Here is a 17,846-nt window from a genome sequence, read left to right on the forward strand (position 1 = left end):
GGAGGAGAAAGAGAAAAGAAGGTCGTTCGTTTTTTTTTTTGGTGTGAAGATTTCTTATCTAGGATCTCTCTTTTTCTCTCTTAAAAAAAAAAACCCTTTCTTTTCTCTCTCTTAAAACCTTCTCTCTTTCAGAGACTGGCCCAACAGATTGAAATCTCCATCTTTTTTTTCTTCTAGTTGTTGACGATCTAAGTTTCTTGCAATGGTGTTACCAAAACACCCACTTTGTGTTTCTTTGTATTTATTATTAATCTTTCTTTATTTTTTGCCCCCGGTTTCAACCTAGATCTGAAATGCAGAAAGATGGATTTATGAAGAAAATCAAAGTTTCAAAATCTCTATGAAAGATTTGAGATCCAAAATCAAAGAGGAGGAGAGGAAATTATTTCGAACTATTGTTCTTTGCTTTTGTTTGTATTGATCTATTTTTTAGTCAATTTTGATTTATCATTTGGATGTTCGAAGTGTTTATATGTATGTGTGTGTATATATATATATACATATCAGAATATATATATATATATATATCGAATGGGTTTATGAGGGATTTGAGGAAAACCCAGATGAGAAAATTGGGTAAATCATAAAACCCAGAGAGAGAAAGGAGATGGAGAGAAGGTGATGTTGGGGAGGGTGGGCAGAAGTTAAATTTGGTGGGATGCCATTCTTCTTTCATCTTTCTCTTCCTCTGTGCTTGTATCTTCTTCCCCATCTCTCTTCCTTGGTTTGGTTCTCTGTGTTGGTGTGTTCTTTTTTTGTTTTTTTTTTTGAAAATTTGCCCCAAAACGACGTCGTTTTGGGGCACCGCAGGGACCACCGCAGGAGACCATGGCAGAGGATCTGGACTCAGTACTAAAATGATGATAGTACTTATGGTGATAATGACAGTGGTGTAGGTAGAGTTCGCGTCAATGGTGAAGTCATAACGATAATAAGTTAATAAGTGTAAAGATACACCATGATATATGATTAAATAGGACCTCGTACATTAATGAATTGAAAGGTATACCATCAAAACATATGATTAAAATAGGATTGGATAAGCCAATAAGTGAAAATGTACACCGCATCACCTTAATCAAATGATAAACCAGCTCATTTCGATCCCGTGACTAATATAAAACATTTGGAAAATTCTAAATATACATAAAATTTATACAAAAAATTTGACAAGAATGATGTGACAATGTCATTATTGTTAGGGGGTGCTCGCAGATCAATTTTTGACAATTCAATTTGCGATTTAGACCTTTCCGGCTGTCTGCGGTTTGGGAAAAATTGAACTCGTAACCGCTTGCAGTGTGGGTTGCGGTTTGTGGGATAAGTTTCGTGGATGTGCGTATGTAGAGTAGCAAACGAGTTGAGCCGAGCCGAGTCGAGCCCTGCTGAGCCTTATTGAGCTCGAGCTCAACTCATTTGCTTATCAAACTTATTTATTGAGCTCGAACTTACTCGACTCGTTAATATTAATGAAACTTGAGTTCGCCTCAACTCAACAAGATAAGATTTTTTTCTAATATTAATTATATTATTTAAATAAAGATAAACAAACCGAGCTTATTCGAGTTTGAGCTCGGCTTGTTTATTAAAAGAGCCTAATATCCAAGCTTGAGCTCGGCTTGTTTACTAAATGAGCCAAGCCAAGCCAAGCCGAGCTCTTGACGAGCAGAGCCGAGCTTGTTCATGAACAATTCAGTTCATTTGCAGTCCTATGCGTGCAGTTGCAAATAGTTTGCGAATTTGGCTTTTTCTTTTAAAAATCTATTTTTGAGCTTGTTTTTCTCCATTTTTTAAATATTCTTTTTGGACCTTTTTCGTCATTTCCATAATTTCATCTCACTTTCCTACTTTGAACAACATTATCAAAACGACAATATCAATTGAATTCAATAATCCCCATTTTTTTTCTCTTTTTATTCTCAAAGACAAGATTAATAGAATATAATACAAATTGGCCTAAGAAGAAGCTAGAAGGAAAATCAAAAATTGAAAGATAAATAAAACACTAGAAAAAAAAAACAAACAAACAATTGCAAAATGATGATTAGAACAAAAAAAAAAAAGTAACTGGAGGAATTTATCGGCAAGTCCAGTCCACATTTTCACGTTGAGCGTTTGTACAAGTCATAAGGTGCCCAAAGAAAAGGGGCTTATCTATTCGCCAAAAGTTTGCAGCTTTGCTTCTTGTCGCCGGCCAAAGGTTTTTAGTGTGTCGATTCACCGATCCCCGGTTAGTTAATACACAGAAAACGAGAGAGAGAGAGAAATGAGAAGAGGCTGTTACTCTGTTGATACTGAGTGAAGTGAGTGAGAATAAAGAAGATTAAGGTTACACACTTATAAAACTTACAAGAAAATTTGACGGTCTAGATTTAAAAAAAAAAAAAAATGTATACAAATGCAGACGGGTATGGGTAAAACCCGCCCACAACTCTCAAAATAGGAAAATCTTAACCCACATTCGATCCTAACGAATCAGTAAAACTGCTCAAATAGGTGCGGATGGTTCAAGTTGAGTGATTTTTGCAAGTCGGATAATCCTATGCCCAGCCCTAATAATTGTAAATAAATTCATTTTCAATAGTGTTTTATTTTAAAATAAAAAATTCACACTGAATTATATCATTATGTATAAAAATTATATATAATTTTTTTTATTTATATAATACTACTCTAAATACTTTTATTCAAAGGAATGAAGAGAGTGGAGCATTTAGCTGTGGACTCATAAATGGGTGGTGTATTGTGTTCAAAAAATAAATGGGTGGTGTATTTAGAATCCGAATCACCCGTCGCCTTCCCCTGTTGCCTTTCCCTGTCGCCCCCAAAACGACGTCGTTTTGGGGGCAAATTTTCCAAAAAAAAAAACGCAGAGAAGAGGGAGGAAGGAGAGGAAGAGAGAGATGGAGGAAGGAGGGAGGAGGAGGAGGCTGCAAGCTCGCCGTCCTCGTCCCTCGCCGCCGTCGCAGCCGCCGTCGCAGGTCGCAGCAGTCGAAACACCTGCGACCGCCGTTGCTTCCGCCTTCCGACCCGTCTCCACCTCCTCCTCCTCCTCCCTCCTCCCTCCCTCCTTCCTCCCTCTCCCTCTTCCTTTTCTTCCTCCCTCTTCTCTGTGGTTTTTGTTTTGAAAATTTGCCCCCAAAACGACGTCGTTTTGGGGGCGACAGGGGAAGGCGACAGGGAAGCGCGACCGACGATCCGGATTCGGTGTATTTAGGCCCACTCAAAAGAAATGGGTGGCCCTTTCACCAGAGTTACCAAATTACCCTCCAACTTCTCTCGTTTTTTGCATCTAACTCCTCCAATGGTAGCGCTATAAAAGGCAGCGCATCCGCAAAACCCTAGTTCTTTCTTCCACCTGCCGTCGATAGTCGCTGCATTGGTAAACAATCAATCCTCTGCGATCAGCTTCGAATCTTCTCATTGTTAGCTTTATTTCTTTTCTTTGAGATTTTATGCTACCGTACTAAGCTCAAGTTCAGTTGATTTTGAGATTATCAATCGTATATATATAGATATCTATTTACCTATCCGTTGCCACTGAAACACCGATCTTTTTCACCATTTTTGAAAACCCATTTTGTGTATGTAATTTTTGTATAATCCAATCTCTGTAATTCAATTTTGGATGCAAACTGTTATATGTTTAGGCACGAAGTAGCTCCACAAACAATTAGTTATCGGATCTTCATGTACAAATCTGAATATATTTGTATGTGATTTAGATCAACAACTCAGATTGGTTTTTGGAGAACTGTTCTGTGTGTGTGTGTGTGCGTGTGTCTTTTGTTGTTGTTGTTTCGATCTACATGAATATTTAATTTTAGTTTATTTGGGTGTGTTATTGAAACAGGTAATGGCTCCAAAACAGCCAAATACTGGCCTCTTTGTGGGGTTGAACAAAGGTCATGTTGTAACCAAGAAAGAATTGGCTCCGCGCCCGTCTGATCGGAAAGGGGTTAGTTGATTTTCTACTTTTCAAATTAGTTTTAGTTCACATCTACATGGATTTAATTTTTGTTCAATACATCTCTAGTCTATGATCTTTGACATTCCATTTTGTTTTTTTGGGTATTTCTTTATGTGGGCATTCACTTAAAATGAAAAATGCTTTTATTTCTGGTGAATAATAATGTGATCTTTCAGGTGGTTCGAAATTGATGAATACAGTGATTTCATTTGTGTTTAAGATTGTGAGCGTGTCAAAATGTGCGTTTGATTTTCTGCCTTTCCAATTAATTTTGGCTCACATATAGATTTATTTTTTGTGTAATGCGTCTAGTCTATGATCTTTGATCTTTCTTTTATTTTTGTATTTATTTAAGTGTGCATGAACTTAACTGAAAATGTTTTATATCAGGTGAATAATGTTATCTTTTAGGTGGTTTGAAATCAATGAATACTGTGATTTGATATACGTGCTTAAGATTGTGACCGTGGCAAAGCGTGCTGTTGATTTTCTACCTTTCAAAATAGTTTTAGTTCACATGTACATAGATTTAATTTTTGTTAAATATGTGGCCTCAATTGGGAACAAGTTATTTTAGTAATTTTTTAGCTTTTTGGCTAAAATATGAAGTAAAAAAAACTAGTATGTGGAATGACTTTTTGGTTTTTAAAACTAGTATGTGGAATGACTTTTTGATTTTTTTACGAAAATATGTGCAAATGGAATTTTTGACTTTTTTGTATAAGTTATAGGTTTTTTGATTTTTTTAATGACTTTTTTGCTTTTAGACTAAAACAAACACTTGCCAAACGAGGCCTCAGTCCCTGATATTTCACCTTCTATTTTGTTTAGTCTTTTTGGTATTTATTTATGTGGGCAAGAACTTGAATGAAATATGTTTTTTTTTTTATTTTTTTGGTGCATGATGTGATTTTTTGGGTGGTTTGAAACTGATGAATAGAATGATTTTATAAAAGTATTTAAGATTGTGAGCTTTACCAAATGTGGAGTTGATTTGTTGATGTATCTCAGAAAACTAGCAAAAGAGTCCACTTTGTGAGGAACCTGATCAGAGAAGTTGCTGGGTTTGCACCATACGAGAAGAGAATTACTGAGCTGCTTAAAGTTGGGAAAGATAAGCGAGCTTTGAAAGTGGCTAAGAGGAAGCTGGGTACACACAAGAGGGCAAAGAAGAAGCGTGAGGAGATGTCTAATGTCCTCCGCAAGATGAGGTAATTTTCCAACTTCCGTACCAATTTAGTGGGCACTCAAAATGTTCTAAAATTTTTTAGAGAAAAAACAATTTTAACTTGAAATTGTAGAAATATTTCACCTAGAGAAATAATTCAAGTGTGGAGAGTTTAGAATAGTCGTGATTGATCATCATCATTTGTTGCAATGTTTGCAGGTCTGCTGGAGGAGGAGAGAAGAAGAAGTAAAGCAGCTATTTACTATCTTTGTACGTCTTTAAGTAAAAATGTGAAATTTCACATCTAGACTTTGAGTAGTCAAATGTTTGTTTTCCTTTGCTACATTGTTTGTTAAAGACTTCAGTTATGCTGAGACTCAATTTTCTTCCAATCAAGAAATAGGAAACTGCTTTATTTTTCCTTTATTTTTTCGAGCCAAAATTTTGATGTAGCTTTTCCATAGTAGTAAAGCGTGAAATGATGATTTTTCCACATGTTTTCTGATAATTTATGTCAATGCTTCTGTTCTTTGGAGCTCTGCACAGAGTTACATTGCTGTTTTGTCGAGGAAAAAAAAAAAAAAAAGAACAAGCAATTTCAGCATATTTTAAAATTGGTAGTTCTGGGCATGTTCAGGAGGATACTGAAGCTTACTTCTGTCCATCCCGATGCGGCTGCGAAATTTCTTGGGTGAGCGAGGAACTTTCAAGATCCATTTGGGATATGGATGGAGAGCCGTAGATTTGAGGTTGAACCTGATTGGAATCCACAGGGATGCGTCAATTGTGAGATCGATTGACATACCTTCAAGCCTTTTAGGCAAGGATGGAACCATTAAGGCTATGTTTGGCAACTCTAAAATAATCTATCTTTTTATCTTTTTTCTATCATATCATCTCTTTATTTTTTTACATATCTTTTCGTAAAAAAATAAAAAGTGCATTTATTTAGGTCATCTTAAGCAACTCCTAAATGAAAAAATTATTCAGTATTCTTGACACGCTGCATAATATTTTATCAATTTCTCTCTACATTTTTTATTTGTTGAATCACACAATCATAGTTTTCTTATATTAGGTCAACACACGGTCGACATGAAATTACTCAAAGATGTGTGATATTCAAAAAACATATAAAAGGAGAGAAAAAAACCATTTAACCGTCATTTTAAATCATCAAATAATAATGATTTTATTTTATAAAAAAATTATTTATTCTAATATATTTTTTAAAAATTTGAAATATTGAATTTTTTAATTTTTATTTCCTAATCTGATTCTCATTGACAAATTTCTCAACTCATTTTTTTGAAAGGCAAGAGTCGGAGACCAATCGAATTATAGTTTTCCTCCGCCATCATCCCTAGGTGAAGAAAATGTATGTTGAATGAACTAGGTGATAAGTTCATGGGAGTCTAGACTTATTAGAGCCCTCTATATAGGCAAAAAGAAGGAGTTTTAGGGCAAATATGCTACAACACATGAACTTGGCTACTACACCAGTACTGGTATTACATGCACTTGTCTACAATAATAGAACAAGAGGACACACTGACGCTACATATTGGACTCTTTACAAGCACAGTTCAATAATACAAACACAGGTACCGTATCAGTATTGGTATTCTTGAAGAGAAGATTTGCACACTCAGACTGTATTTGGTTAGGAGATTTGATGAGGAAAATAAAAAGGAAAAGAGAAATACAAAGAAAGGGAAAAAGAATTAATAGGATTTGAATTCCAAATTTTGTTTGGTTGAGTTGGAAAATGGAGAGAGAAAAGAGCTTAATGCTGTGTTTGGTTGGGGAATTTGAGAAGGGATTTGGAAAGGGAAAAGGTGTGTGAAATTAGGTGAAATGTAGGTGTATTTTATTCACATTTCACCTAACTTTTCCCTTTCCCTTTCTAAATTCATCCTCAAATCCTCCAACCAAACACAGCGTAAGTGAACCAAAAAAAAAAAAAAAAAAAGTGGGATTGCATTTCCCTCCCCCCCCTATATTTTCCATTATAGTCAAATAAAAAATAGAATTGCATTTACTTTTTCCTTTCCATTTCTTTAATCAAATTCTCAAACCAAACACAGTTTCAAGCCCATAAGCAAATTTGTTAATTGTTCTTATCTTATTTGTGTTGACTTTGGCTTTTTTTTGCGACTTTGGCAAGTTTTTTAGGCTAGTTTGTGGGTGTTTGGTAGAGCTTTTTTTAGCCAACTTATGGCTTCTAGCTTTTAAAAAATTATTTTGGACTGTTTGATTAAACTTATTTCAAACAGCTTCTGATTCTAACAACTTATTTTAAGTCAAAAAAGCTGATTCTGAGAAGCTGCTCACCCCTTACTTCTGATTATCAGCTTCTGCTGTGGACATATTAATTCACGGTTATACTCTTAAATTTTTTTATTTTTTATTTTTTTAAAAATAGAAAAAGACCCAAATGGACTATAAAATGTTATTATTTTTTTTATGAGAAATATAGACAAATAGTGAATAATAAAAAATAAAAATTAATTAAAAAAGTTACTTCACAGCTTATTTAACAAACACTACTCAGCAACTTAAATCTATAATCTAACAGTTATACCAAACAGATTAACAGCTTCTTATTAAAGTCATAATCTATAATCTGTAATCTGTTAAGCTACAATCTATAATCTGTTTTAACAGTTATACCAAACAGCACCTCTGTGTTCCCCTAGGAGTTTGGCTTTGTATTTGGCCTCTCTACATGGTGTACTTTTACAGTGTGTTTGATTTGGAGCTTTAGGGAGAAATTTAGAAAGAAAAAGGAAAAAAAGTGTATAAAATTAAATGAAATGTATGTATATTTTATTTATATTTCACTCACATTTTCTCTTTCTTTTTCTAATCTCTCTTCAAATTCTTCAACCAAACACAGTGTTAGGGGTTATGTTTTGAGCATCATGCTATATCATTTTTTTTTTTCTTTTAGTAGTATAAAATTTGATTGCTTACATAAAGAAGAAAAAAAACACAAAAAACAAACAACAGAACCTAGCAAGGCTTCTTTAATCCTGACAACTCAAACTGAAATTGGAGGGTGTTTATCTAAGCTGCAGCACCCCGGCACAAACACAGTTGCAAAATAACTCCAATTTGATAAAAGACATACAAATAAAGTTCCAAAATAACTCCAATCTGACCCCGAAAAAAAAAAATACATCATCTGAACATGCATTCCATCAGTGTCCTACAAGGAATCACTAGAAGGCGTCCGTTCACGGAGGTTGCTTGTTGTAGTTTTCTTTTTTTTCATCTATTGGTGTTCAGTCTACCGAATTTATTAGTACAAGATCGAGAAGTGTAGCGAACCAAAGTCTTCAAGATGAGGATATCAGTATTTTTCCAAAAAAAGAATAAGAAGGGTGTACTGTGTTCGTTTTCACCTCAGGAGCTTCATGGATAACAAACGCACCCCTGCAACCCCCAGGAGGGATGCACCATGCACCAAAAAGGTGTTATCTTCACAGTAGGACGATACCAAAAAGCCTGAATAGAATGTGCATATAACTGCGCCACAGGACAATACCAAAAAGCCTAAATAGAATGTACATATAACTGCGCCACGACAAGTAAACCCAGAAATAAAATGGCATTCTTAAGGATTGTCTCAATTCTTATTCTTTCTCAAACATGCTTCATGGATCAGTACATGTATACAACGATGACATTTTATGTAGAAAACCACCATCAATTAAAAATGAAATCAACTAGAACTCAACTAGGATTTATTAACGACACATATATAGTCCTAATGGAGTGTACAATTCCACAATTACCTGCTCAAAATTTTCCCCAGTACGAAAATTTTATGATGGGCACTGCATTTTCCTTTTCGTCCCCATTTTCCGGTAAAAGGTTGAATTAAATGCACAACCCCAAAAACAACGACCAAAAACAACGAGGGTCAAAACAGGAAAACAACAAAAAATACATCAGCGGCTTCTTAGCAGAAATCACATGGAAAGTCGAGCAGAGAGAGTTCATGTCTTGAACTTTTGAGTGAGCTTCTCAACTCCTTCCTTGCAGTCTCCAGCGACCCTTTTTGCACTGTCCTTTATAGCCACAGTGAATCCAGCTGAGCTCTGCTGCAACTCTTGCAAAGAGCTACCCATCTTGGACACGGCAGCATCTTTTATCTCTCCTCCCCGTTGGCATGCCCTAGAGGCCCGTTCCTTCAAAACAGATATCAAAGAAAGAATAATATTGATGATTTTTGAAATAGTATCTTTGGCTTTCCCTCTAACATCAACTGCCGTCGCTTTGAGTTTGTCTACTAATTTCTCAGCCCTGCTCACAGTTCCTTCATCTGAGAATTGCTTACCGGCATCGACCCATGTAACTCCAACGTCAGTCTCTTCACGGAGGTCATCGTCGATGACGACTTTGATTCCATGCCTCTCCCAGCGATCTCTAGCCTCTTCTAGGACTTTTGCTTGCTCTCTTGCTCTTTTTGCCTCATCTTCAGCCCAAGACCTGGTTTGACAAGTTTGTGAATGGAATAGTTGTTAGAGAAATCAAATATGCAAAAGTTGTGGTCAAAACTTAAACGGTTAAGAGGATGAGATGTAATATAGCTCTCAGGCCAAAATCAAATGTACTTCAATTTTTTACCCATTAAATTCGACCTTTTATATTGAGCTTTGATGGACCTTAATACTGAAAGCAATACCAAGACCTTGGTTGCAGGAATTGCCTACTGATGCTATAGAATTGCAATCCCACAGTTTAGAGGAAGAATTGAGTTAGAATTGCATTCCCATTGAGATAAAGTCATGATTCTAACTGGGATGAGACCACTCAAACATATGAATCCCAAAGAAACAAAAGAAAAACTACCAAGGCAAAAGAAAATTAATGGAGAATGAATATATAGCATATACTGTCAAAAAAGATGAACATATGCTAGACAGTGCAATGAGAATTTACCATGCTTATATTTAATAGTTAAAGGGGTAGTGTAGTGTAATGTAGTCATTTAACATATATATTCCAAGCAAAAAAAAAAAAAAAAAATCTTTCTAACAACATATTAATAAATAAAATACATGAATGCTCCCCTCCCCAACCTTAGTCTTCTATATACCCTTGCTCCTTTGCCACTGCTCCTGCTTTGTGCAACTAAGACCAAGACTTAAAGCCATCATTACAAGTTGCAATATTCAAATGTAAAGTTTCATAACAATATAGCTATTGAAAGTTTGTTCATGCACAATTCAACTAATGCCAAATATTCAATAGAAAAGTGATTGCTAAATGATATCATACAAAGGTAAACGTTGCATGAAAGAGTAATGCAAAAACCATGTAAGAGCATAGACAGAAATTTGCTATCCAATCAAGTATTATCTGCTAGCATATTTTGTTGGTTCAAACACCTTAACTGACATCAGATTTCTGATGCCATTGTATTGTTCTCAGGTAAATTTGTCATATATCAAAAACCATGTTAGTGGCCTACAGAAAGGTATGAATCTGACTGTAGAAACTGGGAAAAACTGGAACCATGGTGCATACGCTGGTGTAAAATTCTTACATTATCAATAACATAAATAATCACAAACATCTAATTTTCACAGCTCAGTTAGGTAGAGCACCTCATTTACACGTGTGCTATATGATTCCTTTAGGAGTCCATCATAATTAGCTTTTCAAAAACTAACAGCAGAAGCATTATACAAATCTATCCCCTTCATTGTGTATGTTTCCCATTTTAATTCACAAGGTCATTATTATTCAAAATAACAATATGTCTATGCCATCAATCTCACCTGGCCATCGACAAGGCTTTTCGCTCAACCTCCAGCTCATGTTGTAACCGAGCAATCTCTTGGTTTTCAAATTCTGCTTCTTTCCGAAGCTTACTGAGCCTTTCTTTTTCATATGATATCTCCACCTTATTAGTCATAAGGCTCTCCAATTGCTCCTCTACCTCATGCCTTAATCTCGAGAGAACTTCCATTTCTGATTCAACCACAGCACGGTCCTTCATTAAGGTAATAAAATCTCCCTCTCGCTCGGCTCTTAACCTTTCCAATTCTTGCTGTGCCTCCTCGGCCAATTTTTCCACAGCATCAATCTTTTCTCTTTCCAATAACAGTTCCTTCTCGAAACTTGCATTGACATCTTTCTCAACCTGAGCTACTAAAGCACTGTGTGCAGCAACAGCATTTTCTGCCATAGATTCTGCCTCAATACGTGCAAGCTCCTCACTCACTATATCAGAACCTTCACCGGTTGCAAGAGCAATAGCAGCCTGGCCTATAGTCACTGGCTTGTCTGGCTGGAACAGCCTTGTGTAACCTATCATAAAAACAAACCTCAATATCAAATTCAGGACAAGTCCTCTAAGGAGCAGTTACAGGGAAACACAACCCACCAAATGCAAGTGCTATTATTCCATTTTCTCCCGCAGAAAAATCAGCCATGAGCGCAGGGCATGCGTCAGGGTTGATCTTATCAATGTCTATGAAACCTGAAAGCTGCTGCAGGATCTATCCATGAGCAAAAAGGTTATTAAATTCAAAACTTATCAGTTACACTTAAAACTATTCATGATGAGTAATTGAAGCATAAACTCGCTCTTCAATTTATAGCACCTTTCTGTCAGCTTGTGGAAGCTGTCTTTTCTCTAGGGCCATCTTCCAAGTCACAAGATCCTGACGGGATAGAGGGCTGCACAAATAATTGATATACAGAAGAGAAAAAAAATGAGGAAACATAGAAATCTTTAACCTTGTAACTTATCCATGAATCTGAGATACCAACAAACGCTCTAATTATATATATGATTTTGAAAGATACATTATGCATCAAGATCAGTGAATGAAAGGAGACAAACATGTACATGCCAACACTAGTAGGAATATACTCTAGCAGCATCGGTAAATCCACCAACATAAGAAACCAAGAGAATACATGAAGCATAAAGATGTTTCGTTCATAGATGCACAAATAGAGAATAGAAACCACCCATGTATCTGCTTTGCTCATGGCAGAGTAGAAACCAGCAAAACCTTGATACTCAAGAAAACAAGAATCCAACAGGAGAGCATGAAAAATTACATTCCCCACCAATTGCATAATCTTACCTTTCAGGAGAGAAGCAAAGGGAACTCTGGTCTTCATCTAAAGAAGGAATATCATATCTTGAAAGCTTGCTAGCGATGAGTCCAGCTTCTGCCAAGCCTGAAATGTAAAACTTGTTTAGAGACCATTATGTGACAAAATGAACTCTTAAATCAACAAAAGCTACCTATCCTATGATCATTTTAGCTCAAAAAGGTGAATTGTATTGCTACCTTGAATGGACGGGAAGTCAGGGTCTTCTGGTGTAATATCATCAAATGCTAGTTCGGTGACATTCTCTATATACATAGCAGGATACACTTTGTAGACAGAGTTCCTACAAGAAGTAGAAGAAAATTGCAATTCCAATAAATTAATATTAAACTAGGTCCAAGATCGCCATTCTACATGTCACGCAAACAACAGTCACATGCATACCTTGACAGGACGCTGCTAGCGGAAACCAACCAACGAGCATACTCACGACGAGTACATAAATCACTAGGTTGAACCTCAGCCTCGATAATCTGTAAGTATTAAAGGTATTCAAATTCTGGGGACAAACTTTCCATTATCTTTGCAGTTAATTTACCAAATCCTTCAGTTGGGACAACTAGAAAGTTTTCATTTCAGTAACTGGGTATTATAAATGAGGCATTAATGCCCTTGCTCTAGCTATACAGTGAAGCTTACTTATGAAAAAAAGCTTTATAAGGAAGCAAATATTATGAGCTATTTCTTTGGTAAACTTGATAAGTAACATTAAGTCTTTTGCACCAAAAGAAATCAACTCCTCAAACGAATATTAGATGACTATAACTGTGGAAGGTTCTAACAATCAATTAGATAAGAAACTAACAATGGGTAAACAAAATGGTAGCCTAGATAAAATGATGCCTTAGTTTTTGTGGGTCTAGGTATCTAAATAATTCATTTAATTAAAACGATATTGTCAAGGGTGGCTACAAGAGAAGACAGCAAAGGCCTTCTACAACTACCTGAAACTGAAAGAGGACAATAAGACAGACCTACCCAGGGAAGAAAATGTTAAGCTTCTCCAAAAAATTTGTAGGTAACTCTGTGTGCCATCAAATGGGTCCACAACAATACAACAACCTTTTCAGATTTTGTTTAAGATATATGAGTCAAAGAATGCATATTCTCTTGACCCATATGATCAGAAATTCAAAAGCCAAATTCCTAGCCAAGCAAGGCAATGTGCCTTGAAAGAACTTTTCCAGAGATGAGATTATGCATTTTTTTTGTCCTTCCTTTAGTTCTTTGGGCATTTGTTTTTACTTCTATTTTCCTTTGTTTAATTGGACAATATCTCTTTTCCACTGATTTGTTTCTCTCTCATCCCCTTGAAAAGTATTTTGTTTCCCACTATAACAACTAAAATAATAGACAAAAATTAAGTTCAATATAACTAACTTTGGGGCTAGGCACAGTATGAATTGTATTTTATCATCCTCCAACCTCTCCTTTAGTTTGCACCGTTACACTGGAAGGAGTGTTGTGTTCTTATTTGTTCAAATTTTTTTTTTCTTTAAAGAGCATTTATAAGATACCACTGTTTTATTCAACAAAATGAGGTTAGCAATTATTACTTAGTGCACAGTGGCAAACAAAAGAACTCTATTGCAGATTATTTTGCTATTATTATCACAAGGGTTGCATTGGATTGACAGGTGAAGGGAATGAAAGGGTGGAAAGGAACTTCTATTCACTTTTTAATGCATTTAGTAACCTAGGAAATAAGTTCAAGCCTACACCTTGTGCCTTTCAACTCCTATAAACAAAGACTTTAGAAGAATAATAATCATGAAAAAAGTTTCCAAACTGGCTTCTTCTATATCCTACATCATACAGGTCTGCTCTGCACGCAGGTGAGCATCAAGGAGTTAGATTCCACTAATAACCATATCCTATAACACAGCATAGCGTCTCTCTTTCTCGGGCATGCTTTAGGAAATATATGATAATAAATGAGTGTGTGTCAGATATGTGTCCCAAAACTGGTTCAAACACATTGACCATCCATGTAACATATGGTAAGGTGAGAAACTGTTTTTTTTCAAGTGCTTCAATTACCTATCCCTCCAGATTAGCTCTTCACTCTCCCTCTTATACTAATTTTTCTTTCCTTTCACCCCTGATCCCATTTTTAGCCCCCCTAGAACTTGCGCATAGACCAGGCTCTCTCCAACTCAAAATTTTTTAGGTGCCCAGAGTCACATGGCATTACCCTACATCAATCACCAATCACCAATCACTTCCCCCATGTTGTTTTGTAAAACACCTATACAAATGTGATGGGCCTCATTGTATAAACCAATCACATTCACGTTGGGTACCACTTGGCAAATACCCTAAAGGCATCCAAAAACTTCTCCTACTCTTATTAGCTTCCTTGATAATAGTCTTCAGAAATTTTCCAAAAAGTTCTTCGATAAAAATCTTCTTCACAATTTAAAACCAAGGCGACAACAAGTTTTGCTTTCATGTAAAAACTCAGAATACCTTCAACTTCATTCTCGCGCATGTTTTCCCTCAATACTAATGGCTATGGCAAAATCGAAGTTACATACAAGGTTCATGGGTAAAGTGTGAAATGATAGAATAGCACGGAACCACAGCTGAGTCATTAGTTACTCTTCTTCACCTTTCTTTGTCAACTAAAGAAATGCAGAGACTTCCATTATTCCTCATCAACTAAACATAAGTGGCCAAAAAAAAAAAGTTTATCCAATTTTGATTTAATGTAGTTACTTTTCTGCCTTACTCTTGAAATGTTTTGTGGTTGAATCTCAACAGATAAACTTAAAGATTTAAGGGAAACAAACGTGAATAAATAATTAAAACACATAGCCAAACACCTTCCCACTCTTCCAACAGTGCAAGAAGAGGTACCTTCAGAACTTGCAACGCTGCTAGTGCCTGCCCCTGAACCTGATCAACAACTGCAGGAACCAAAACCTTTCCAGGAAGCACCTGTAAAGCTGCAGAAACTACAGATGGAGCAGGTATGCCAGCAGATGAGAAGGAATTCCCAGGATTTGTTGATTCAAAAAATGATGTATTTTCATTAATACTACTGTAAGTATTTGAGTCTTGTTCATTTGCAAATGGATAGGCTACTGCTGACACTGAATTTGTTCCACTTGGCCCATCTCCATTTAAATTATGATCTTCCAATGATGACTTGTTTCCCTCAGCTGAGACTTGTGTTTTTCTCAGGTCAAGTTCTTCTCCGGCTGAAAGTGAGAAGTTAGAATTTTCTGTTCTGCTTGAGCCAGGCACTCCCTCCTTCCTGTCAGTGCCAGCGTTAAGATTTGTTGGATTAGCATCAGAGACTGACGATTTGGTATGTTTGGCATCAATAAGGTTCTCTTTCAGTTCAGTAGCAGATTCTGATTTTTCAGCAACAAGATTGCTATCTGAATTTTCAAAGGCCACAACAAAACCATAAGCAATCTCGGATTCAGGCAGTTGAGGTGTGCCTGGACTTCTATCAGGAGCAACTGACATGTCATCAATAGCTGATTCATTTTGCAAATCTTCTTGAATGGAAGCATTGGTAATGCCATCACCACTATTGAATGTGTACCCCACATCAGAACCACTTTGTCTATTTTCGTTAGTTGCTTCGTTATTTTCTATAGACAAAGAAGAATCATTATCTATACCTGTCTTGCTAAGACAACTGTCTTCCTTCATTGTATCCTTGCTCTCCTCATCCTGTACAACTCTATCATTTTGGTCATCAGAGTCCAACAACACTTCCTGCTGTGTTGTCAAGGGCTCCATTTCTGCCGGTCCTGCAGATACGGATATGGGTATTCATACATATAAAGGAAAACTGGTGAGCACAAATAGACACTATAGAAAGAGTATCTCTATAGTTAAGGGTTGTTAAACCACAGAGTAGATTAACAACCAAGATTAATGCAGACAACGAAAATCTAAAAACAAACTTTTTTGAAATCAAAATCCACAGCCTTCAACTTTAATCAGTTTCATATAAAAAAAACAAAAAAATTAACTACTCACTTGAAGTATTCCGCTTGCTTATAGACAAGGTTGCAAAAGTAAGCCCAGCAACAAGAACAACCCCAGCAACTCCTGCTCCTACAATCCCTGAAAGTATCCTACTTGAGAAGTGTTAATAGTCCTGAAAAATATGCATTAACTCCAAAATCATCAAAATACAGATAATATATCACACGGAAAGCACCCGAATTTTGAACAAAAATTCCCCATCCAAGTTGATCACATTCTATACCAGTCTCGAATTTCGATAAATTCAATATCAATTAGCTATCTCAAAATAATGAAATGGATAGAAAGCTTGTAACATCATCTATAATATAAGAATTCAACATGATAGCGCACCTGTTTCCACAAATTAATCAACTTAAACAACAAAGATTTCAACCTTGCTTCCCTTCATAATTAAATTCACCTTGAAAATTTTAACGGAAAAAAGAAAAAAAAGAAACTCAACCATATTTAGCTGATTTTATCAACTTGAAGATTTTTTCTTACCTCCAAGCCAATTCTTCCTCTGCGAGTGGACAGATTTTTCACCACCATCGTTTCCAGACCAACCAGAGAAAGAGTCTGCCGAAGAGTTGGAATTGGTCCACGAAGAATTCCTCTTAGGACGCTGTTGAAGTCCATTACCATTTCTTGAAGTATCTCCAGAAAGCGAAATCACACGAAACCCACGATCTAGCTTCGTCCCAATACGCATTCGAACAAAAACAGTGTGAGATTTTCTGCAATTGAGAGCTAATCGGAGCTGAAAAGAGCTCGGAGACCATGTCGTACTACTAATCGAAGTCATCTGAAGTTGAAAGTGTCGAATTGAAGCGTAGAAAGAAGGAAGAGAAGTGAAATTTAGGGTTTTGGATAAACCCAATTTGCAGAGAAGGTTGTTCGAGTGGTGGTGTTGTTCGATATCGAAGAAGATGAAACAGAGATGTTTCGAAGTCACATACCAAACACTCTCTCTCTATCTCCGTGCCTGGGAATTAGGGGGTTTTGATGTGAGGTGAAGCTAATTTCTAGGGTTTGGTGTTTGTTTTGTATTGAAAGAGATAACGAAAGACTGATCTCTCTCTCTCTCTCTCTCTCTCTAACAGTCTCTGTCTGTCTATAATCTCATACTGTCTGTATATCTCTTTTCTGCCGATCTCAAGCACCAAATTTAATTAACCGAATAACCAGATATCTTGAATCCCAAGACGTACGCACACACATATATTTGTGCATTTCTATAATTTCTATAATTGTTAAAAAATGATTTACAAATATAAAAAATATTTTTTTATCTAAAATACTGTGACATAATGGAGTTTTTAAAAATTTGAAGTAAAAAATAATAGATTTTTTTATTTGAAATTAAACAATTACAAAAAAATATATTGCATGAAAATTGTATATAAAATTAACTGTTGTCCAATTTTAGACAAAAAATATTATTTTAATAATTATGCGACATAAAAATAGATAAATTATACAATTTTTTACATTAAAATGATATTTTTTATTTATTATTTTCTCACCAAAATGGTTTTTTCTTAAAATATTGTATGCATTTGTGAAAGAGTAATG

At 35.8% G+C, this 17,846-nt stretch overlaps 2 protein-coding genes across 6 annotated transcripts; one reads left to right on the forward strand and one right to left on the reverse strand.

Moving 5' to 3' along the window:
• Positions 1-3,233: 3,233 nt before the first annotated feature.
• LOC114315279 (large ribosomal subunit protein eL36y) lies at positions 3,234-5,564 on the forward strand. Of its 2 annotated transcripts, none has more exons than XM_028261879.2 (4): positions 3,234-3,382; positions 3,854-3,958; positions 4,982-5,181; positions 5,358-5,564. In XM_028261879.2, exons 2-4 carry the CDS (start codon positions 3,857-3,859, stop codon positions 5,386-5,388), a joined length of 333 nt encoding a protein of 110 aa, XP_028117680.1. In that variant the 5' UTR covers positions 3,234-3,382; positions 3,854-3,856; the 3' UTR covers positions 5,389-5,564. The 2 variants fall into 2 exon arrangements, with proteins under 2 accessions (XP_028117680.1, XP_028117681.1); XM_028261880.2 differs by having other exon boundaries at positions 3,243-3,425.
• Positions 5,565-8,749: 3,185 nt separating this feature from the next.
• Positions 8,750-17,510, reverse strand: LOC114315280 (oxidoreductase/transition metal ion-binding protein). Of its 4 annotated transcripts, XM_028261884.2 has the most exons (11): positions 16,776-17,488; positions 16,281-16,367; positions 15,917-16,048; positions 15,141-15,238; positions 12,666-12,754; positions 12,461-12,564; positions 12,251-12,347; positions 11,759-11,834; positions 11,539-11,653; positions 10,931-11,462; positions 8,750-9,635 (listed from the first exon to the last, which is right to left on the reverse strand). In XM_028261884.2, exons 1-11 carry the CDS (start codon positions 17,074-17,076, stop codon positions 9,143-9,145), a joined length of 2,124 nt encoding a protein of 707 aa, XP_028117685.2. In that variant the 5' UTR covers positions 17,077-17,488; the 3' UTR covers positions 8,750-9,142. The 4 variants fall into 4 exon arrangements, with proteins under 4 accessions (XP_028117685.2, XP_028117682.2, XP_028117684.2 ...); XM_028261881.2 differs by having other exon boundaries at positions 15,141-16,048; positions 16,776-17,510; XM_028261883.2 differs by having other exon boundaries at positions 11,539-11,641; positions 15,141-16,048.
• Between the last annotated feature and the right edge of the window lie 336 nt (positions 17,511-17,846).

This window comes from Camellia sinensis, chromosome 8 (genome assembly GCF_055761805.1).
Source record: "Camellia sinensis isolate YWXY chromosome 8, ASM5576180v1, whole genome shotgun sequence".
NCBI lineage: Eukaryota > Viridiplantae > Streptophyta > Magnoliopsida > Ericales > Theaceae > Camellia > Camellia sinensis.

Excerpts from the sequence above, each read along its gene's own strand:
- LOC114315280 (XM_028261881.2), bottom strand. The coding sequence starts at position 17,076 with ATGACTTCGATTAGTAGTACGACATGGTCTCCGAGCTCTTTTCAGCTC. Across the intron at positions 12,755-15,140 it reads CAGCGTTGCAAGTTCTGAAG|ATTATCGAGGCTGAGGTTCA; the intron begins GTACCTCTTCTT and ends TAATACTTACAG. Across the intron at positions 12,565-12,665 it reads GCTAGCAGCGTCCTGTCAAG|GAACTCTGTCTACAAAGTGT; the intron begins GTATGCATGTGA and ends TACTTCTTGTAG.
- LOC114315279 (XM_028261879.2), top strand. The coding sequence starts at position 3,857 with ATGGCTCCAAAACAGCCAAATACTGGCCTCTTTGTGGGGTTGAACAAA. Across the intron at positions 3,959-4,981 it reads GCCCGTCTGATCGGAAAGGG|AAAACTAGCAAAAGAGTCCA; the intron begins GTTAGTTGATTT and ends GATGTATCTCAG. Across the intron at positions 5,182-5,357 it reads AATGTCCTCCGCAAGATGAG|GTCTGCTGGAGGAGGAGAGA; the intron begins GTAATTTTCCAA and ends CAATGTTTGCAG.